This window comes from Cervus canadensis, chromosome 13, assembly GCF_019320065.1.
Source record: "Cervus canadensis isolate Bull #8, Minnesota chromosome 13, ASM1932006v1, whole genome shotgun sequence".
Taxonomy (NCBI): Eukaryota; Metazoa; Chordata; class Mammalia; order Artiodactyla; family Cervidae; genus Cervus; species Cervus canadensis.
In genome coordinates this window covers 20,272,759-20,296,128 of record NC_057398.1, presented here as the reverse complement: position 1 = coordinate 20,296,128, position 23,370 = coordinate 20,272,759, and the positions used below count along the sequence as shown (strand labels likewise).

Genomic DNA, 23,370 nt, shown 5'->3' with positions numbered 1-23,370 from the left:
TTCAACCTAATGGAACTATTATTAAGTACAGAGTTTGCTCATGACAGTATAAGATGGGTTAGTCAAGACAACCCTATCAAACTGTGTGTATGGGGAGAAATGTAAAACCAGATATTGACAAAATAGTGGCTATTTGCAGAAATAAAATGGCTCAAGTGCCTTCATCTAATCAGAATGAAGATTCTGGGTGCTGAATTAAGGGTTCATCTTGTGTGATCCATTATATCATTTCAAACCTTCTTCACACTCTACAAGACTCTTAAAACCCACGAGGGATATTCTGCATGGACATGGATTTCAGTTGCTTTGTAACTTGAGTTTGGGGCTAGAGGATGAGCCATTTACTCAGGGGCCCCCAGCTTCTTAGCGAACACCTTCCTGGCGTTGTAATTGAGGATGTTCCTGGTCTCTCCAGTCCCTTCCTCAGGAGCTGCGTTTCCCTGGCTTTTGCAGCACAACACATGGCTGTGGGTTCATAGACGTTTAAAGTTACTTCGAAAATCAACATCTGGGACGAGGATTTCACCTAGTATAAGACAGACCTAATTGGGCAAATGATGAAATGACTATTTGCCCTTACGATTGGCTTCAGTTAGTTACTTGAACTCACACATTCCTGTGTCACTTACATAGAAGTGCTAGCTTCTGGCATCAGAAAAATGGATCTGCTATGGTGTGTGTCCTCAAGTTACTCTGCACACACCTCAGTCTAAGTACTTTAAAAAGGTTTGGTAAATGAAATATATTCTTTCATTCATCCATCCATCCAAGCATCACGTATTACATACCTGTTAAGCCAGGCACTGTGTTAGGCTCTAGTGATAAGCTGAAAGCAAGAACAAGCCCCTTCATCTACCTCATATTCTGATGGTGAAATGAGACATTAAACATCAGTACAAGTATAATGTTAGATAATGATGAAAGCTATAAAGAAAAAGAAACTAGTAGAGAGTAAAATAATAGTACAAAGGAGAATGTAATCATCTCTGCATAGGAAATGAGGTAAACCACCCTAAGAATATAATTTTAAATCTGAGTTTTGAAGAGTAGATAAGAGTATGACAGGCAGACCAGGCAAGGAAGAAACTTCTAGATAGAGAAGCAGCAACAAACAGTAAGGCTGGAAGACATAAAACAGGAGATTACAAATAGGAATGCGTATTTGTAAAAAAGATGTAGTATAGGAATAATAAAATATGGTGTATAATAGCCTTTGAAGAGTGTTGAAATAACATCATATTTGGATATGCAAAAAATTGTTTCCTTGAGAGTATTTCTCAGATTTACTCAAGTATCAGAACTCCAGGTAGTATTAAAAGTGCTCTTTGCAGAACTCAATAAATTATTGTTCTAATTCACCTTCAGATATCTGAAAAATGCCATTATTGATCTGAATTTGGAACTGTTCCAGGCATCTTTAAGGTTAATTAAGAGTAATAGATTCTAACATTTTAAAACATATTCAAGAAGAAAAATCTCACTTGTGAGAAAATCGAATACATGAACTTTCCCTGTCATTTTGGGAAAGATTGCTATTCTTTTTTTTTTAATCAGACTAATGACTTTAAAATTTTTTTTTAATTAATTAATTTAGTTTTAGCTGCACGGGGTCATTTTTGCTGTGCTCGGGCTCTCTCTAGCTGCCACCAGGGGGCCGCTCTCTAGCTGTGAGTACATAGGCCTCCCATTGCACTGGCTTCTCTTGTTGCAGAGTGCAGGCTCATTAGTTGCGGGGTGCGGTCCCAGGTGCCTTACGGCACATGGAATCTTCCCCCAACAGGGATCGAACCCGTGTCCCCCGCACTGGCAGCCAGATTCTTAATCACTGAACCATCAGAGAAACCCGCTGTTCTTTTTTATCATCAGAACCTGAGTGTTGTTCAGTAGCGTAGTTTGAGAACTGCTGCTACAGTTATTCATCAGATAGGCAGCCAACCTGAGTGGGAAGCGTCAGGGAATCACTGTCTCTTGTAGCAGGCAGCCCCTTCGGAAAGTCCCTTCCAGTGGCTCTGACTTCCTTTTATTGAGCTGAAATCTCTCTCCCTGATAATTTAGTCTCACCGTGTAGACTCTAACTCTTGGAGATAATGACGGAAATCGTGACCTATTTTTTAGAAATATTCTGAGGAATAATAAGTAAAAATAATCTCAGTGTACTTTGCACTGCTTTAAGGTTGATTATAAATGAGGCTGGGCTTCCCAGGTGCCTCAGTGGTAAAGAACCTGCCTGTCAATGCAGGAGACATGGGTTTGATCCCTGGGTCAGAAAGATCCCCTGGAGAAGGAAATTGCAACCCATTTCAGTATTCTTGCCTGGGAGAATCCCATGGACAGAGGAGCTATGAAGGCTACAGTCTATGGGATTGCAAAAGAGTCGGACATGACTTGGCAACTAAAACAATAACGAAACATATGAGACAGATAATGACGAAGGTTAAAGCTCACCTGGGTGTGAAGAGGGTAGGAGGTGTTGGTGTTTTGTTTTATAGAGGGCAAGGTGGGAGTCTATGGTCTCTTAAGTCTTCATAATCGGACTTTTAGTTTGTTCTTTCTGTATAACGTTTTGTTTATGTCTTTTCTCCCTCTATCATTCTTATTTGAGTAGCCATAGGGTTTACAGGAATAGTTCTTCTGAAGTAGAAATATGAAACCCAAAGTAAAAGAGGAAAATGCAGTGTTAGAGTATTATGATCCTTGAAGTAAAATGAAACCCGATAACTAAAATCAAATTATGATGGAATTAAAGGAGACTATGCATCATTGGAACTTAGAAAAAAGGGGAGAGGAAATAGGGTGCTGAAGATACATATACATTCATATTTATCACACATATATGTACATACATACAAATATATCTGTGAAAACATATTGATTGTATATGAGAGATATATTACATTTAATATATATATGTACAAACACGTAAATAGAGGTAAAATAAATGTATTTCCATCAGCTGTTTGTTAAATGGAAGAAAACGGATTGAAACTGTGCTCCTCTCATGTCTGTCCTGTTCCACTGTCTGAAGTGGCAGGTGGAATCTGCTCAGTAATTCAAAGAGTGAATTTTTTAATTGATCAATCCTGACATGCTAACCTCAGCAACCAAGCAGCTGCATAGTGTGTTAGCTCATCATACCAATAATGAATATTACATCATTGACCTGCCTCCTTTTTTTGGAATGTAGAGAAAAACAAACCCTAGAAATATCTCAGATTTTCAAGCAAACCAAAACAATGACTGAGCATACTGATTCTATCTGTAGTTTCATCACACTTACTGACTAATCAGTTAGGAACCATTCTGTTTATAAAATTAATTTTTAATTATAGTTCATTTTTAAAATGAAGTTCTAGCTTAAGACCTGAATGAAAAGTTTCAGAGAAATTAAGTTTTTCTTTTTCTAAATTTAAAATATTACTGTTGTGATAAAGTGATGCACTGAGTGACTTTAAGATAGCAATGTATGTGTTAACAGACTTCTATACATACATCAGCTGTTAAGATGTTTCCCTGGGCTTTGTACTTTGAAAAGTTTGTATTTTAATTCAGCAGTAACACTCAAAATAAGAATCTCTGAAATTTGTTTTATATTTCTATTCCTAAAACAGGACAGATTTTGAAATAGATTGCTTTAAAAAAAAAAAAAGAATCGCTTCTTAAAACTCACAGATGTACACATCCACCCATGGGACAGAAGAAGTGAATTAAATACCTCGCTTGGTAACTCACGTTGCTTCTCCTGAACTAGATTGCTTGCACCCAGTGCTGTGAAAGAGACACGCTGTGAGCAGGAAGGATAGCTATTGTTCAGTGCTCTCTAGCAAAAGAACTGGGGAGAGGGGGGGTTGGGGGGTGAGTTTGACTGGCGTTGGCTCTGGCTTTTCTGCATTCCAATCTGTCTGAGGCATTGAGCGGGAGCAAAAAAACAGAGAGAGAGAGAGAGCCCGAGCGTGAACAAGCACAGCTAGTGCGGTATAGAAAGTGTTTTGAGTTTCTGACTGGCATGCCGGAAAGATCATGTTAGCAACACCCAGAAACTTCACGGAATGCAGACCCCAGGTAAGAGTTCCTAGAATCCATCTGAGACAGAAGTTAAAAGTTTGTATATATTTAAAGGGTATCTGTGCTTTTTCAAAATTCACAAATGAAATGACTATTTACTTTTGTGCTTATCGGCTTAAAAAAAAAAAAAAAGGGTTGGTTTTCATTAACTGTGAGTTCACAGGAGTACTGTGTGGAGACTGTCAACATCCAGTACAAAATCTAGATCAAAAATAGCCTTCTGAGAAACTCAGATAAATTAAAGGTGTGGTGATCATAGCAAAGTACTAACACTGCAACATTTACGTGTTCTTTTAATCATTTGAAGTGGATGCTTATTCTAGTTTTTCCCTAGATTCTTTATGAAATACTAAGATACCTAGGAATGGATACAGCCCATTTCTCTCTGAGAGAGACAAAATACATCAATCATTAATAATAATGTAACAGTCTTGCCTGAATCTCAGTAGCATGTAGTAAAATCTGTTTCATTTGGCAAGTTCAACAGGTTGGATCCATAGCCAGCAGTAAGAGTTCAAATGAGAACTTTGCTTGCTTTTTTTTTTTTTCCCAAGGTAGACTTTTACTATCCTTTGCCAGTAGATGACGTCAGAAACTAACTAATTAGCTCATTGAAAGTTAAATCTGAAAGAGACTTGAGACATCATCTACTGCAGTCCACTCTTCCTTTTCAATGAGAATATTGAGGTGTAAGGGATTTGGTGCTTGCTCAAGATCACAGCATTAGAACAGAATTGAAATGAAAATACAGATCTCCTGATTTGCAGTTTACTGGTTTTTTTTTCATGGTACCAGCTACATTTAGGCTTTATACTTTGTCCATACTGTGTCTGCTGGCTCAGGTACCATGAGTTATTGCCTAAAGACCAAATGCATCATAAATCTAGATTGAAATATTATGGGGAGGAGATGTTGGCAGATGGATGTCATCAACATTGATATACTCATTCAAAACCAAAAATATATATGCAAAGTATTGGTATTTATCAGAATAAAAAGCAGTTTTCAGTTAAGGAAAATGACTGCAGTTTGTATGTTGCTTTTATATAAATAATTACATAGCTGTAGCATATTCTAAATGCCTATATATGAAATTAAAATTCAAGTTGATTTTAATCTCTTTTAAAGACTTTGGGACTTAAGTAATTTTCCGTATAATTGAAGTTAGTAAAGCTTTTTTTTTTGGGTAGCATTATCCCATATTCAGTGCCTTTTCTATGTTTGTGTTTTTTTAATGTAAGATAACATTTTAAAATTATCCAACTGCTTGTACCAGTCGCTTCCTTATCCAAGACGCAGCTCAGTTTCTCTGCATTTGTAAGGGTCCTCTGTTACTTTACCTCATGAATTATGTGCTTGAGGGTAACTTAAGTGGAGGATCTTGAGAGTCACAACAGACAGTGAACATCTGTCTTCATACATTTTCATTTAGTCTCTGAAAAGGTTGCTGCCCTTTCCATTTTTCTGGAGACCATTGTGGAGTTGAGAGAGACCACACTATTCTAGGGAGCTAAATAGTAAAGATAGCCACTGTCAAAAGGATCTGTCATGGCTCTTTACAATCCCTGGGAACAAGTTAGCTTGATTTGGCTCCAAGCACAGTGAAGGGATGTAGTGTTTTTGTGTTAAAGCTTGACCTGCTATTCCAGTTTTTTACTAAGTCTGTGTAAATGGGGTTGTGATTTACAAGCCTGTGAGTGATGAGCAGTTAAGTTGTAAGGAACAGTTTCATTACTGCTCTCGGCTATCGGAAATCAAATTACAAAGTGACATTCTCCACCCAGTAGGAAACAAGAGACTGTTTGTCTTACTGCCGAATCTATTATTAAAACACACTGTTTATAAAAGGACTGATGGCTGTGAGAATGAGGACATAATGCTGTGTCCAACTTAACAGTGTTCACGTTGTGTTACACAGGGCTTGGAGTTTTCTCTCATCTTTTAGCCTGCCTAAGTATGTGAAAGGACTGCCATGATACATGCGTGTATATTATGTTATGTGTATATATGATAGATGAGTGGATGGTTGGATGGATAGCTAGATAGACATACAAAAATGGACTTTTGCCCTTAGTGTATTTCCCCATGTTAGAAACAATCAGGTCATTAATCATTTCCTGGTATTTTACTGACCTGAGTTGAAAAAAAACTATTAACCAATCTAATAATTATAAAATTTGCTACTGTGTATTGGAAAGAGAAAAATATTAGAAGGAAACACATGACTCCTTTTTCTCTCCTGAATACAGATGTCAGATTATGCAGGTTTATGTTTTGAAAGGCACTTGTGCTAATAAGGTGCTCATTTTATGACTAAAGTCACATTGTAAATGGGAAGGGAGTGGGTAGGATGAAATGAATGGCATGAGGAAAGAAATTCTCTTATGTATGTGAAACAATTTTCTTTTGACCATTGGTTTTTTTGAAGGCAGGCCCATTTTCACTGCTCATGATTTTTTTTCCTTGATACTAGTTTTTCTAAATTTTTTTCATGAAATATATATCCATATAGTTTATATATTAAATTTGCAAAAAAGGTAAAGAGCTCTGTAATAGAGCCATGACATTTTTCTGATAAAAGTTTGGGTATAGTTGATCAAAACTTTTGTCTCATTTCGCGGGTTTATTAATACTTCTTCCCCACTGCAATTTCTTTCTACTTTTGGGGTATAATGCTGGGTTCTGTATCCTCATTAAACTTGTAAGAATGAAATCTCTATAAACAGAAGTAAAGATGAAGGACAGTCCACGGGGCAGAAACTTGGGGCTGGATGTGTAAAACACTGAATTATCAAATTAATTCTTTGCTCATAAAGGTAACCTGATTAGTTATTCAAAACTCTGGAAATCCGTTTAGGTGGACACACGGTTGGGTCTCCCCTTCTGCTCCGGCCTTGACCTTCAGCAGCTTCTAGAGGGAGTTACACTGGGTTTGTTCCTTCTGCTCTTTGACGCTCTCTAGTGGTTGTTTGTGGTGGTTCTTGTTTTCAGTTCCCTGTGTGTCAGTGTTCGTGAAGAAGCCGGTGGCTGTGTGGTGAAATAAGGCTCACAAGATTCTTGCACTTAGTTGCATGAACTTTCTAAATTATCTAATTCTGTAGCGCGGAGAGAGGATAACTGATTGTGTCCTGTCGTTTCCTAGTAAACAGTGAGTCAAGAAAATGAGTCATGACTCAGCAGCGTGAATCCGCATACAGCTGCCTTTTGTTTTTATTTTTTGCTTTCTGTGTATGTGCGTGTGCGCGCCCTAATCGGAATTCAGTCTATCAAAGCTCCACATGTAATTATGGGTATGATGTCAGCTTGTGTTTGGAAGCCTAAAGCGTTGCCACTGAGAATATGTTCTTTGTGCATACTTGACAAGTAGGAGAGACTTACTGAATCATCATTAAAATTCAGATGAAGGTCTTTATCTTCTCTGGTACCTTGCTCGCCTTTATCTTCTCTGGTACCTCGCTCGCCCCTACTCAGACCTTACCATTCTGCTGAATGAAGAGTTCTCTGAACTTAAATACATGAAGAGGGAGCCAGTGAGGAGTTCTTATCAAGAATGAGACTATAAAATCCCACATTTCTGTCATTCTCAGGTTTGAGGTATTTTATAAATAAGTGAATTGCTGAAATAACAAGTTGTAAAGTTAGTGTAGGTTAATACAGTTCTCTTCTTTGAAGAAGAAAAATGACCTGGTTCTGCATGCTCTCTTTTGTTAGACTTTCAAAAGTAAGCAAGCAGGTTTAGGTGCCAGGATCAAGCCAGTGTCATTCAGGATCAGGTGACATCTAGCATAGTCAACCTGTTGGACAGGTTGCTTGCTCTGATGTATTGCATTTGATTCCACAGACTACAGAGTGCCTTTGAAAACCTTAGCAGCGTGCTACTGTTGAATAGTTAACTATTCATAAATACTACCTTTAGTTAATATGAAGACTAAAAAAAAAAAAATGGATATTCTCTTTATAATACTCTGGTTTGTAACTTTCTAGCTAGATTATATTTGTGTGTAGTTGACTTGATTTCTGGTCTCTCTAGTGAGATAGGAGAAGATAAGATGTTTGGGTCCCTACTACAAGAATTCCCTTTTCTAGGAACACCTAGACTATAAAGTGAGTGAAAGTCGCTTAGTCGTGTCTGACTGTTTGCGACCCCATGGACTATACAATTCATGGAATTCTCTAGGCCAGAATACTGGAGTGGGTAGCCTTCTCCTTCTCCAAGACCATAAAGTGTCAGGTAAATAAATAAAATAATTTATTTCATTTTTTTAAAAAAAGGAGTGAGGTGTCAAAGGGAGTGCAGAAAGAACCACTTGAAAGAATTGGGTTTGCTCAGTCAAAGGACGGGACAAGACATGATATGTCTATGAACAGGGAAGGATAATCATCTTTTGTATACCAAGAGCTCATTATGATGAGCTCATTTCTAAGACTTTATTTAGTATGGTTATATTTCTTAGCATTTTCTCAAAATATGGGAGACGAATCACTCAAAGAAAGAGTAGTAGATTATTGAATTATTGTCTGCATATGGTAAAGGAATTGTATCACAGTAATACAGTGGACATGAGTTGGGGTAAACTCTGGGAGTTGGTGATGGACAGAGAGGCCTGGCGTGCTGCAGTTCATGGGGTCGCAAAGAGTCGGACACGACAGCAACTGAACTGAACTGAATACAGTTAGCTTACATACGTCTTGAGATTTTTCTTGAAGCGTTTTTGCCTCCACTTGAAACTCAGTGAAACATCACAGTAGTTTCCTAAAACAATATCACTCTATTTTATGAGTACTATTATTTTACTTGCAAATATCTGCCCCATGACAGTTGCTAAAATTGTGAAATATATTTTTAGTAATTTTGGTTTTCTTCATTTCCTTTTCTTATAAATACAGTATAAGCACTTAGTATTTGATGATCAGCTTTTTAAGATAAATTTTCCAAAGAATTAGCTTTTTTCCCCCATTTGGAGCCAGTGTTAACCATTTTTATTAACAAAACCAAAAACATGGTGTAAGGAAGAATGCCTTGGAGTTACTGCTGTCATTACAAAGAATGAAAACAAGTCTCTCTTGGAAACATTTTTATTAACAAAACCAAAATGTACTATTCAAAGCAAATTTTCTGAAATGTAAAAGGCAGAAGTCTTTTTAAAAAGTTTAGAAGTTGCTTGTTTTATTTGTTTTGTTTGTAAATGGAAGAGTATTTAAAACCAGAAGGCAGGCTTTTCTCTGGTCCTTTTTAAAAAGAAAATCTAACAATTTATTTACCAGTTTTTCTCAGAAGTGTGTTTTCTGAGAAACTGTAAAATGTGAACAAACTGCAAAATGTATTTGACAATGAAATTTTAATTAGCTAGAAATAGTGAACTTCAAGGATGTGACTATTTTATTGCTGTAAAGTACTGTGATTTATGACAGCTTCCCAGTAGGTTTCTTCCAGTGTCAGAAATTATAGGACCATTTTCATTTTGCTTAGTTCTTGAATTAAATATTTAAAGATAGACTTTTTCTTTCTCTTTCCCCGTGTCAAACACATGTTACAGGAGAATAGAAACTAGTTTTTTTTTTTTAAAGGCTCTTCAGGTTTAATCCAGATGTTGCTTATGTTATATTTTTCTCTGACAGTCTAAAAAGAGATTATTTTTAAATTTTAATATCCAAACATAATACATAACGAACTCCTCCTGCACACCTGTGAAAAAAAGGCAAAACTTCAGAGCCCATTTTAAAAAAGAGCTCATCCAAATGGCTATTCAATATATGAAAAGTTTCATTATTCATCAGAAAAATGCAAATTTAAACCAATATTACATCAGGATATCTAAAATGGAAAAAAAAGAAAACGTTGACAAGGATCTAGAACAAAAGGAGTTGTTCTAGATTCTAAAACAAGAACCTAAAGAATTGTTTTGGATTCTAGACAAGAACCTAAAACAAGAGGAAGAACACACTGCTGATGAGAGTATAGATTTTTACAACTACTTCGAAGAAAAACTAAGATCATGGCATCTGGTCCCGTCACTTCATGGCAAATAGATGGGGAAGCAATGGAAACAGTAATAGACTTTATTTTGGGGAGCTCCAGAATCATTGCAGATGGTGACTGTAGCCATGAAATGAAAAAACCCTTGCTCCTTGTAAGAAAAGCTATGGCCAGCCTAGACAGCATATTAAAAAGCAGAAACATTACTTTGCTGACAAAGGTCCATCTAGTCAAAGCTGTGGTTCTTCCAGTAGTCATGTATGGATATGAGAGTTGAACTATAAAGAAAGTTGAGTGCCAAAAAATTGATGCTTTTGAACTGTGGTGCTGGAGAAGACTCTTGAGAGTCCCTTGGACTGCAGCGAGACCCAACCAGTCCATCCTAAAGGCAATCAGTCCTGAATATTCACTGGAAGGACTGATCCTGAAGCTGAAGCTCTGAAACTTTGGCCATCTGATGCGAAGAACTGACTCATTTAAAAAGACCCTGGTGCTGGGAAAGATTGAAGGCGGGAGGAGAAGGAGATGACAGAGGATGAGATGGTTAGATGGCATCACCAATTCAATGGACATGAGTTTGAGTAAACTCCAGGAGTTGGTGATGGACAGGGAAGCCTGGCATGCTGCAGTCCATGGAGGTCACAAAGAGTCGGACAAAACAGAGCTAAACCTGAACTGTCTATGTGTGCAGTCAGGAAATTTACATTTGGTGTCATTTAAAGGGTTAGATGGGGAAAGTCTCACACAGACTGGGTTTGTAAGTGAATCTTCAAAAGAAAATTGCAAGATGTGAATAACAGAACTACCAGACTTTCCATAAGCTTTCAAAGTACCATTCGTAAGCACTCAAAGACATATGAAACACTAACTTTCATGTCCTAAATATTTTATAGTAGTAACAATTTATATATATATTACTATAGTATATCAAAAGATACAAATGTACTCATACCAAGCACATTAATTTTTACATATAGTTATTAATTAGTTCATGATACAAATTTAATGAGTTTTCTGTGCTTTGGCTTTAATATCATTTTGCTTTAAGAACATTTCTATGCTTTAGAGGATATGTGATTACTTGTTTTATTGGAAGAAAAATAAACATTTTAAAACAGCTTTTTCATCACTGTGAAATGTGGAGGTATCCAACAAAGTAAATAGAAGATAATAAATGTTAAAGTCCTTCTTTTTCTTTGCAAGAATACAAACATGATATATTCTTGACCATGCCTTTCTTCTCTTCTCAGGTAAATCACCCCCCTCTTTCCAATCCTGCCAGTTCTGAATCATTAAAATGCATGTGTTTAGCTCTATTTCTGTATTCATTTACAACAGTCTTCTCCACTTGTTGTTCAGTTGCTAAGTCATATCCAACTCTTTGCAACCCCATGGACTGTAGCATACTGGGCTCCTCTGTCCTCCACTATCTCCCAGAGTTTGTTCAAATTCATGCCCATTCATATTGCATCAGCTTTACTCAATCTTAATATTTTCATGTCAGCATACTATGTTAGTTATCTATTGCTGTTATAAACAACCATACACTAAAAACTTAAAGCAACACCTATTAATACTTACCATTTCAGTTTATGCAGAACCAGAGTATGGGCAGGGTGTAGTTGGTTGTCTGCTCGGGGTATCACAAAGTCAGAAACCAAAATATCAGCAGAGTGCTTCCTCACCCAGAGCTCAGAGTCCTCTTGTAGTTGTAGCACTGAGATCCTTTTTTTTTGCTGGTTATTGGGAGGGAATCATTCTCAGCTCCTAGAGATCACCTTTGGGTCTCATTCCTGTGGCACTCCAAGAACATGGCAACTTACTTCTTCAGAGTCAATGAGAGAATCTTACTCTATTCTGCTATGATGGAGTCCAGTATAAAATGCAACATAATCACAAGAGTGACTGTACCATCATCTTTGCCATATAATACAGCTGAGTCAAGGGAGTGGTTATCCCATCTTATTAACAGATCTTGGGTCCTACCTACACCCAAGGGTAGAGAATTATACAAAAATGTGGGTGCCATATATATCCACATCATAAACACCAAGCCTTTGTTCATGATTCTTAATTGTGCTTCTTTTTTCCCCTCTCAAATTGAATATAGACCATTCCATTGAAGTTAATGATACTCTCATTCTGGCAGGTTAACAATCTTATCTTTCTTTCAGTTAATATTAGTTTTATGAGGCCTGTGCTTTTCTGTGACAGCAACATTTTCATTCTCAATCTGCCACCTATTTTTTAATAAAATAAAAACACAATATAATTGTGCAAATATTGCCAAACAGATTCTGATGCCAAATTAACTGTAGATGAGCATGTGACCCTGCCTCATATTTATCATCAACCTATGAATGACAGTCCTGAATTTTTTTAAATTACTGAATTAAAAAGTTACAGACCTATGCATTCTCAAGTTATTTTACTGTTGAAGAATGCTATAAACTCTCCAGAAATCCCTAGGCATCTGAAGATGTTGTTTTAATATTTTTAAAAATTTATTCTATTTTAATATTTCAAAGAAAAATAATATATTGAAGATGTCTTTTCATTTCATTATATTTATACCTGTAGATCCTTAAAGGCTGCATATTATTCTATTGTAGATTTACCTGTTCCTCTCCTTAACAACACTTAGTGTTTTTAGTTTTTGCCACTACCAGCTTTTTGTTAAACATCTTCGTACATACATATCTGTGTTCAATTGCTTGTGTTGATATATCTGTAGGACTGGTTCCTAGAAATAGAAACAAAGGTAGTTTACATTTCACACTTGATAGATACTGCTAAATAGCCTGATAGATACTGTTAAATTTGTTCAGGATGTCTTTTTTTTTATTTGAATTTTTTAATTTTTATGTTTCCTTAATCTCTCTTTTCTGTTGTAATTTTCTGGCTTTTGTGTGATGCTTACAAAGGCCTTTCTCAATAAGATTAGGTCTTTATCTGGAATTTATTTTTGGATTTTTGAAATGAGATTTTTTTTTCAGTTGTAGAGTCAGTTGTTTCAACACCTCTTGTTGACTAGCCTACTCTTCCCATACTGATTTGAAAAGTGCTCTTTTTCATCAGCTAAATGTCTGTGTTTTTTCTGGATTCTTTTTCTGTCCCACAGATCTGTTGTTCTATTCCTATGTCAATATCAAAGTGTTTTAATGATTATAGATTTCAATATATTTCTCCTACTGATGTAGCAAACTCTAATTAGTTTAGTTCTTCCTTTTCAAATGTATTTGGCTTTTCACTCATGCATTTACTTTTCCAAATGAACTATTGAAGCAAATCATCCCCCACTGCCAGACAAAAACAAACAAAAAAAATGTGTGTTGACATTTCATCTGGGATTATGATGAGTATATATGTTATTTGGTGGAGAATTAACTTTCATACCCATTTCTAAGTTTTAGTTGTTTTAAACTGTATATAAAAGGCAAGTTTTATATATTCTTTTGGGACTTATTTTTTTCACTTAAATATTATATAATTAATATCTTTCCATGTTGTTGTTGTGTTCTTTATAGTTTTGACTACTGTATGACTTATACATTATTGAATATGCCAAACGAATTTAGAGTTTAGATTGGGTTTGGTACTAGGGTTCCATCTTTTCATTGAAGTGTATTTGGTTTGTTAACTAAATTCTGCTGTCAGTATCAGTGCTACTATGAACATTCTTGAATGTATCTTATTCATTTGTAGCAGTTTCTTTTTGCTGTATTCCTAGGAGTGGAATTTTTGGGTCTTAGGGTGACTAATAATGCCAAACTATTTTCCACCAACAAGTGTGTACGAGAGATTCACATTATCCCTAATACTTGATATTGTCAGAATTTTAAATTTTAGTCTTGTAATGAAGATTAAATGTTTGGTTTGCAAAACCTGATTGCCAGTGATACTGAATAGTTTTTGTAGGTCTATATGTTAATGCTTTGGTGAAATTATTTTTCTCTCTTGCTCATTTTTCTATTGAGTTGTTAGGATTTTTCTATTAATATGAAGAAGTTCTCCACTGATCTCCCATAGCCTATTGGGCACCTACCAACCTGGGAAGTTCATCTTTCAGTGTCCTATCTTTTTGGGGTTCTCAAGGCAAGAATATTGAAGTGGTTGCTATTCCCTTCTCCAGTGGACCACATTTTGTCAGAACTCTCCACCATGACCTGTCTATCTTGGGTGGCCCTACACGTCATGGCTCATAGTTTCCTTGAGTTAGACAAGGCTGTGGTTCATGTGATCAGTTTGGTTAGTTTTCTGTGATTGTGGTTTTCATTCTGTCTGCCCTCTGATAAGGATAAGGATAAAAGGCTTATTGGAAGCTTCCTGATAGAAGAGAGACTGGCTGAGGGGGAAACTGGGTGTTGTTCTGATGGGCAGGCCCATTCTCAGTAAATCTTGAATCCAATTTTCTGTTGATGGGCGGGGCTGTGTTCCCTCCTTGTTGTTTGACCTGAGGCCAAACTATGGTGGAGGTAATGAGGATAATGGCAACCTCCTTCAAAAGTTCCCATGCACTGCAGCGCTCAGTGCCCCCGACCATGCAGCAGGCCACTGTCGACCCACACCTCCACTGGAGACTCCTGGACACTCACAGGCAAGTCTGGGTCAGTCTCTTGTGGAGTCACTGCTCCTTTCTCCTGCGTCCTGGTGTGCACAAGGTTCTGCTTATGCCCTCGAAGAGTCTGTTTCCCCAGTCCGTCAAGGCTGTATATTGTCACCCTGCTTGTTTAACTTATATGCAGCATACATCATGCAAAATGCCAGACTGGATGAAGCACAAGCTGGAATCAAGATTGCCGGGAGAAATATCAATAACCTCAGATATGCAGATGACACCACCCTTATGGCAGAAAGTGAAGAAGAACTAAAGAGCCTCTTGATGAAAGTGAAAGAGGAGAGTGAAAAGGTTGGCTTAAAGCTCAACATTCAGAAAACTAAGATCATGGCATCTGGTCCCATCAATCATGGCAAATAGATGGGAAAACAATGGAAACGGTGAGAGACTTTATTTTTTGGGGCTCCAAAATCACTGCAGATGGTGACTGCAGCTGTGAAAAGAACCTAGCTTCTTGATAGAAAAGCTATGACCAGCCTAGACAGCATATTAAAAAGCAGAGACATTACTTTACCAACAAAGATCCATCTGGTCAAAGCTATGGTTCTTCCAGTGGTCATGTACGGATGTAAGAGTTGGATTATAAAGAAAACTGAGCACGGAAGAATTGATGCTTTTGAACTGTGGTGTTGGAGAAGACTCTTGAGAGTCCCTTGAACTGCAAGGACATCAGACCAGTCAGTATTAAAGGCAATCAGTCCTGAATATTCATTGGAAGGACTAATGCTAAAGCTGAAGCTCCAGTACTTTGGCTACCTGATGTGGAGAACTGACTCTTTGGAAAAGACCCTGATGCTGGAAAAGATCTTCAATCAGCGGAAGGAGAAGGGGATGACAGAGGATGAGATGGTTGGATGGCATCACTGACTCAATGGACATGAGTTTGAGTAAACTACGGGAGTTGGTGATGGACAGGGAAGCCTGGCATACTGCAGTCCATGGGGTCGCAAAGAGTCATACACAACTGAGCGACTGAACTGAACTGATTAAGAAGTTCTTTTTATGTTCTTGATAGTAACCCTTAACAGTTGTGTGTATTGTGAATATATTCTCAAGTTGTAACGTGTCCTTTCACTTTCTTTTTTTAAGGTCATTGAATGGATAAAAGTTCATAATCTTGTGTAGACAAACTTACCAATGTTTTAAAGTTAATATTTTGTGTTTACAAAATTATTTCCTACCCCAGGGCCTCAAGATAATTTTTATTAAGAGTTTTAAATTTTTGTTCTTGACTTTTAAGCTCTTACTCAAAGAGGAGTTGGTTTTTATGTTATATATTTATGCTTTTTTCATATTGATAACTTTTACTTGCCATATTTATTGAATAGTCTTTCTTTTCCCTTGTAGATCTAACAGCACTCCTATCTATCATATGTAAAGTTTCATATTTTTTCTGCAAATGTCTTAAAATTTTTTATTAATCTTATCCCTAGATTATAGGGTTTTTTTTTTTAATGGAATCTTCTCTCCCTTTATTTTTCTAATTGGCAATTGCTGATATATAAAGAATTACATATTTTTATTTTCAGCATATATATATATCAAATATTGTATATTTATCTTTATCCTGATCATATTACTGAATCCTTATTTTTTTTTCAATTTCAATTAATTGTCTTGTCCCCTGTTGGCATCCTCACTAAAGAATACATCTTATCTTCTGCATATACTTGATCACTCGTTTCTTTCTTTCTGATATACCCCTTATTGCTTGTCTTAACCACATTGTCTAGAACCTCTTACCAATAACAGACTCTGGTGAGCCTACATCCTGTTAAAAAAAGTGCTGATTATAGATATCTTTGCGTTAATCCTAACCTTAAAAGCATGTTTTTAATGTTTTATGTTTGTGTATAACAGAACCACTGATTTCTATATATCTTTTTTTAAATTAAAGTTTTAGTCTATTCCAAATATTCTAAGATTACTTTCAGAAGGGGTATTGGATATTATCAGTTGCCTCTCAGCATCTTTTGATTATTTGGTTATTATCTTTTATCTATCATAATAACATATTAAAGTATTTATTTCTCCCAGGTCACAGATGTAAAGCCAGGAGGACTAAATCCAGTAGGTCATTGGTAATATAAATATTGTCCTTTCTAGCACTCTCAAAACCCCTTAGAATATTTAAGTATTTGTTACTCAGCATACTGACCTCGTGCTTATCCTTTTAGTCTGCTTATCTAATTTTATTTAATAAAACATCACTAATGAATTTCCCAAGAGATTTAAAGTTTTGTTATTTTTAAATTATCTACAGAAAAACCTGAGAATCTCTCTTCACAGTGACTAATAAATATATCACTGCTGTAACATGAGGATACATTTGAGGAAAAAAAAAGACAGTGACTTATTACCATAGATTCCACACCATAGCCAAGTGATGTTATCTTTCTCTGAAGTATGAATGATTCTGTTATAAATGGCTATAGGACTTGGACAAACCTTTGACTGTATTACTGTTGTTGAATTAAGTTCTTTCTATAGCAGCTTCTGCTGCCACAAACCTCATGATCTTTTCAGCATAAGAGACTTTAATAAAACAGAGAAAACCAGAAGAGAGAGATTTGTGTTTGTAACTTTGTAATGTTTTTCTTAAAGATAGCCTGCAAATTGTACAAGCTTTCAGCCCCTCTACCGGCCCTAAGTCTGCCACTGGGTGGAAGCCAAGAGTGGGGGAGAGGGCTTGTTCTCTCCAGAGTTGCCTTATTCCTTGCCTAGTTTGAGGGCAATCCTTGACGTTCCTTGGCTTGTAGAAGCATAACCTGGTCTCTGCCTTCATCTTCATATGGTGTTGTCTCTGTCTGCATGCCTCTGTATCCTAATTTCTCAAATTTATAAGGATATCAACAATCTTGGATTAAGCTGCACTGTAATGATCTCCTATTAACCAGGTACATCAGCAGCAGCTGTATTCCGAATATGGTCCTGTCCTAAGATACTGGCAGCTAAGCCTTCATGAATCTTTGGGAGACACAATTCAAACCATGGCCTTGTCCTCCCCTCCCTCTACCAGCCTTTCTGCAGCAGTGCTCCTGCCTCAGCTCTCTCAGTTCAGTTCAGTCACTGTGTTACGTCGGACTCTTTGTGAACCGATGGACTGCGGCAAACCAGGCTTCCCTTGTCCATCACCAACTCCCAGAGCTTGCTCAGACTCATGTCCATCGAGTATTGATTGGATTGCCATCCAACCATCTCATCCTCTGTCGTCCCCTTCTCCTTCCGCCTTCAGTCTTTTCCAACATCAGGGTCTTTTCCAAGGAGTCAATTCTCCACATCAGGTAGCCAAAGTATTGGCACTTCAGCTTTAGCATTAGTCCTGCCAATGAATATTCAGGACGGATTTCCTTTAATACTGACTGGTTTGATGTCCTTGGGGTCCAAGAGACTCTCAAGTCTTCTCCAACACCACAGTTCAAAAGCATCTATTCTTCAACACTCAGCTTTCATTATGGTCCAACTCTCATATCCATACATGACTACTGGAAAAACAATTGCTTTGACTAGATGGACCTTTGTTGGCAAAATAATGTCTCTGCTTTTTAATATGCTGTCTAGGTTGGTCATAGCTTTTCTTCCAAGGAGCAAGGGTCTTTTCGTGGCTGTAGAAACCATCCTCAGTGAATTTGCAGCCCAAGAAAATAAAGTTTCTCACTGTTCCCATTGTTTCTCTATCTATTTGCCATGGAGTGATGGGACTGGATGCCATAATCTTCGTTTTTTGAATATTGAGTTTTAAGCCAGCTTTTTCACTCTCCTCTTTCACCTTCATCAACAGGCTTTTATTGCCTCTGCTTTCTGCAATAAGGGTGGTGTCATCTGCATATCTGAGGTTATTGTATTTCTCTTGGCAATCTTAATTCCAACTTGTGCTTCATCCAGCTTGGCATTTCACATGATGTACTCTGCATATAAGTTAAATAAGCAGGGTGACAATATACAGCCTTGATGTATTCCTTTCCCAATTTGGAATCAGTCCATTGTTCCATGTCTGGTTCTTTTACTTCTTGACCTGCCTACGGATTTCTCAGGAGGCAGGTCAGGTGGTCTGGTATTCCCATCTCGTGAAAAATTTTCCAGTTTATTGTGATCCACACAATCAAAGGCTTTGGAGTAGTCAATAAATCAGAAGTAGATGTTTTTCTGGAACTCTCTTGCTTTCTCTGTGATCTAACCGATGTTGGCAGTTTGATCTCTGGTTCCTCTGCCTTTTCTAAATTCAGCTCTCTAACCTGGAATGAATGACTACTCAGACGTACCCAGTCTTTATAAATGATTCTTTTGGTGCTTATTTGTTAGTGAAGGGACGGGTGATAGATAAACAGGGAAAGTACCCCTTTCTAGACCAGCACTGACATTTTGGAAGATAATCTTGAATCCTTTTTGCCCTACCTAACCCACTCCACTGTTTTTACCTGGAAAATCCCATGGACAGAGGAGGCTGGCAGGCTACAGTTCATGGGGTTGCAAAAAGTTGGACAGACTGAGCAACTGAGCATAGAGACTGAGACCATCAGGGAGCAGAGAGAGGCCATCTCCTAATAGCCCTGAGGAGGCATCTGGCTCCAGTTGTATTGTGGTTTCTTTGAAATATAGAGATACTCAATCCACTTTGACTTTATTTTAAATATGTGTGTCAGGGATTGCAATAGGAATATCTTACTCAATGTTTGTTTTCCAAGAGAGGGCGGGGAAGAACCATGACAGTCTGTGTACAAACACGGAGGGGAGTAGATTATTCAGGCAATTATAATCTCAAATGCCTTCAAATAATAAAGCACTATCCTCTTACCCTTCTTTGGGTTGTACTTTTTTTTTTTTTTTAATGTACTCTTCATTAGGGATCAGCTGCTTAGTTTAAATGAGAAAGACATTAAAGATACTTAGTCTCCTTAAATCTGGGTAATAAAGGTGGACCATCAGAGAAGTATATAAATCATGAGCTTCTTGGGAACAGTTTTTTTTTTTCTGATTCATCTTTAGATGCCTCAATTTTATGTGTTCCATTTTTGTATGAATGACCTCCCAGGTAGATAATAGTAAAGAAGTTCCGCCTTTTAAACTTAAGATCAAATGGAGCAATTTTTGCATATCTCTTGAACTGTTTTATTCCAGTTCATTCTTACAGTAAAGCCCAATTTGCAACATATTCAAATATTAACCAAAGGAAAATAAAGAGTTGATTGCAGTGTTTGTTTTCTGGGCATGTCTTTGTACGGAGTTTTTTAACAATCCAAGTGAAAATAAATCTATTGAAATTTTTTGATAGTTATGGTTTTTAGTGCCAAAAAAGATGTGAAACCACTTGATTTTTTTGAGTTGTAATAATATATACACTCAATTATCATAATCATTAGTACCCATTAATTTTTATTAAAAGTACCACATGTCCGAAGTTAGGTTTTCTCTTAAATCCACCAAATACTTTTCTTTTTCTCCTAGCATGTTACATTCCCTAACTTAAAAAAATTACTTAATATGATGGGTAAAAATTGACATGGTTTCCATTGTGAAAGTAGCAGTAGCAAATTTGTCAAGCACAGCATCAAACAGCCTCATTAAAATGCCTGTAGGGTCAAATACCCGTGTCACATATCCTGATCGGGCCTGGAAAAATATTTTCATGTATTCATTCGTTTAACAAATATTGAGTACTTACCCTGTGCCAAGTATGCCAATGCACTAACTTTCCCTGTGTTAAAAGATACTTGTGAAAAACAAGCAGGTTATTAGAAAGGTAGAAAGCAATAAAACAAATGTCTATACTCTTTGAAATCCAAGTTGATCGTTCCATTCCTTCACTTTAGAAACTACGGGATCTGGCTTCCCGATTTTGTTGGGATCTTTGGATTACTACACAATTTGTTTACCCTTCTTGTGCTATCTCTGATCATTGAACAATATAAACAGTTTTGCTTCCCACTTAATAACTGTTCACCTTTCAAACCTTTCCCAAAATATCTAAAAATTTTATAGGAAAAAACTCTAATATGGAATGTAGTTAGGAGGGTCAGCTCTAGAATAGGAATATCTAACTCCTGGCACCTCCCACCTCCAACTCCTTATTGACTTCGTCAGTTCTCTCAATCTCTGTTAATGTTGTTTAGTCACTAAGTTGTATCTGACTCTTCATGACCCCATGTGACTGCAGCATGCCAGGCTTCCCCCATCCTTCAGTATCTCCTGGAGTTTGCTCAAATCCATGTCCATTGTGTCAGTGATGCTCCCTAGCCATCTCATCCTCTGCTGCCCCCTTTTTTTGCCTTCAGTCTTTCCCAGCATTAGTCAAAGTGTAGTGAAAGTCGCAAAGTCTCAAAGGCAACCCCGTGGACTGTAGTCCACCAGGCTCCTCTGTCCATGGAGTTCTCCAGGCAAGAATACTGGAGTGAGTTGCCATTTCCTTCTCTAGGGGATCTTCCCAACCCAATGATCAAACCTGCATCCCAGTATCAGTCTTTTCCAATGATTTGGCTTTTCGCATCAAGTGGCCAAAGTATTGGAGTTTCAGCTTTTCAGCATCAGTCCTTCCAATGAATATTCAGGGTTGATTTCCTTTAGGATGGACTGATTTGATCTTCTTGCTTGCTCTCAACCTTAGTTAGTTTTCCCTAAACCTTAGTTTCCCCAGATATAAAATGGGGGGAAATAGTACTACCACACAGGGTTGTTATGAGGAATAAATGAGATTAAAACTCTGTTGACTGAAAAAAATGCACAATATGAGAATTGTGGGTTAAGTTTTATTTGGGGGCCAAATGAGGACTATAGCATGTCAGTTAGCTCTGAGTAGAGTAACTGTGCTGAAGAGGTTGTGTTGCGGGGGGGGGGGGGGTGGGGGGGGGTAGAGTAAGTGTATATGTTAAGAATTCTAGTATTTTTTTTAGATATGAGAAGATACAAAAATTTGAGCTCATAAAATCATCTCCTAAAAATAACTATCTGAAGGCCTGTTCCACACGTTTTTTCCCCCAGCACAGAGTGCCTCATTCCCGATCTCCACCCTGAACTCCTTTCAGGGTGTGTTGAAGGTCAGCAGCTTGAAGTGACTAGTGATTTAAGTCTTGTAGAAGCAGATGGCAAATGCCAGTTTCCAGTTAGCATATGCAAAGTACTTCATGTACTACCTTCAGTACCTTTTAAGCACACAATACATTTGATCTTTTATTGTCCATGATACAAATGTTCAAACTATTGCTGGTTCTGGAGATGTTACAGAAGATATATTCACTTTACTTGCGTAGCTTGATAATCTTAGATATTTGGTTTATCCTATCCGTCTACCCACTCACTCAATAAATATTGAGGGTTTATTTGCTTGATATTAAGTACTAGATAGTAGACTCCAGGAATTGCTTTGAGTACAATTAATTGTAAAGTTTAACTTTTTATTTTAAAGAAAATTAATTTAAGAATAGTTATACGTTAGCTGCTTTCTGGATCTTTTTGAGAAAGAACTTTCTGTTCATTACTACAGTTGTCACTTTATTTACATTTTTTCCTTAAAAGAATAGCTTTAGTGTTTAAGGAATCTAATTATCTTAATTCTATATAGTCATCAACCTCCTCAAATAAAATCTGCCGTTAGTCTTTGACACATTACTTTTAAGCTTCTGTTTTATAATAGTGTTACTACCTTTATTTAAAAAACTGCTTTACATTTTGACACCAGTTTTCACTGGAGGATGTTACCTGTTTTAAATAATCATACAATAGGAATGCCTCTTATAATGTTAACATCCATATTTCTCTGTGGCTTCACATTTGAAAAGTGCTGCTTTCCAAATCCAAATGAATGAAAGTTCAGCTTAGCTTCATTATCTTTGGCTTTAATCATAACATAATGTTTCTGACAAGTAAAAGCAATGCTTGAGTGCATTCATTGATATATAACTTGTAATATGTAAGTGATTTTAGGAACATATATACATATGTATGTGTATATATGGTACTATTTAAATGTGCTGAACTGAAGATTTTGTAAAATTCAGCTCTGTTCCCTTATAGTAAAACATCTCATCAAAATAAAAGGAAAAGTTATGGTTTGACATTCACTTTAGAGGCAAAAGGTTGTACATATCCAAAAGAATATCAGGATGAAAATGCAGTCATTTTACTTATCCGTTAGTTACCTTTTTTGAAAATTAGTTATTTCTACTTCTAGTCCTTTATCACAACAGTATATTGAATGTTAATAAATTCAGTAGTAATCCTTTAAAAATACAACAGACATTATTTTAATATGATGTAGACTCTTTCTTTGAATTAATTATATTTGCAGTCAGTACTTATGATTTCTCAGTCACCATTGCTTAAAGTCAGTTTATTTCGCAAATAAAAGACTTTATATGATACTGAAATATAATATAGTAGATTTTGCACCTAGAGGCAAATTTAATTTTATCCTTAAAATATCAACCAATATCAGTTTTAAACTTTCTGATTTTGATAGTTGTTCTGGATTATATAAGAGAATGTCCTTTGTTCTAGAAAATATACCCTGAAGCCATTGGCTGTAAAGGGCATAATGCCTCCAAATATCCAAATAGTTTAGAGAAATGTCTGTATAAAATAACAGTATACACAGAAAGAATGATTAAGCAAAGGTAACAAAATGTAAACAGTTGGTGAATCTAGATAAAAGGTATATAAGGGTAGGTGTACTCCACTTGCACCTTTTTTGTAAGTTTTAAACTACATCAAAATGTAAAAA

The 23,370-nt window shown here is 36.7% G+C and overlaps 1 protein-coding gene across 5 annotated transcripts in view; it reads left to right on the top strand.

The window, feature by feature from the left end:
- The window catches only part of RASAL2 (RAS protein activator like 2), a 396,573-nt gene that overhangs the window by 251,367 nt on the left and 121,836 nt on the right, over positions 1-23,370 (top strand). The window contains exon 1 of one of the 5 annotated variants that reach the window (XM_043484892.1): positions 3,914-4,059. The exons of the other annotated variants lie outside the window; for them this stretch is intronic. Within the exon in view, the coding sequence (XP_043340827.1) occupies positions 4,047-4,059 (13 nt within the window). The 5' untranslated portion in view covers positions 3,914-4,046. Of the gene's footprint in view, positions 1-3,913; positions 4,060-23,370 lie in introns of those variants that run through there. 5 annotated transcript variants of the gene reach the window in all.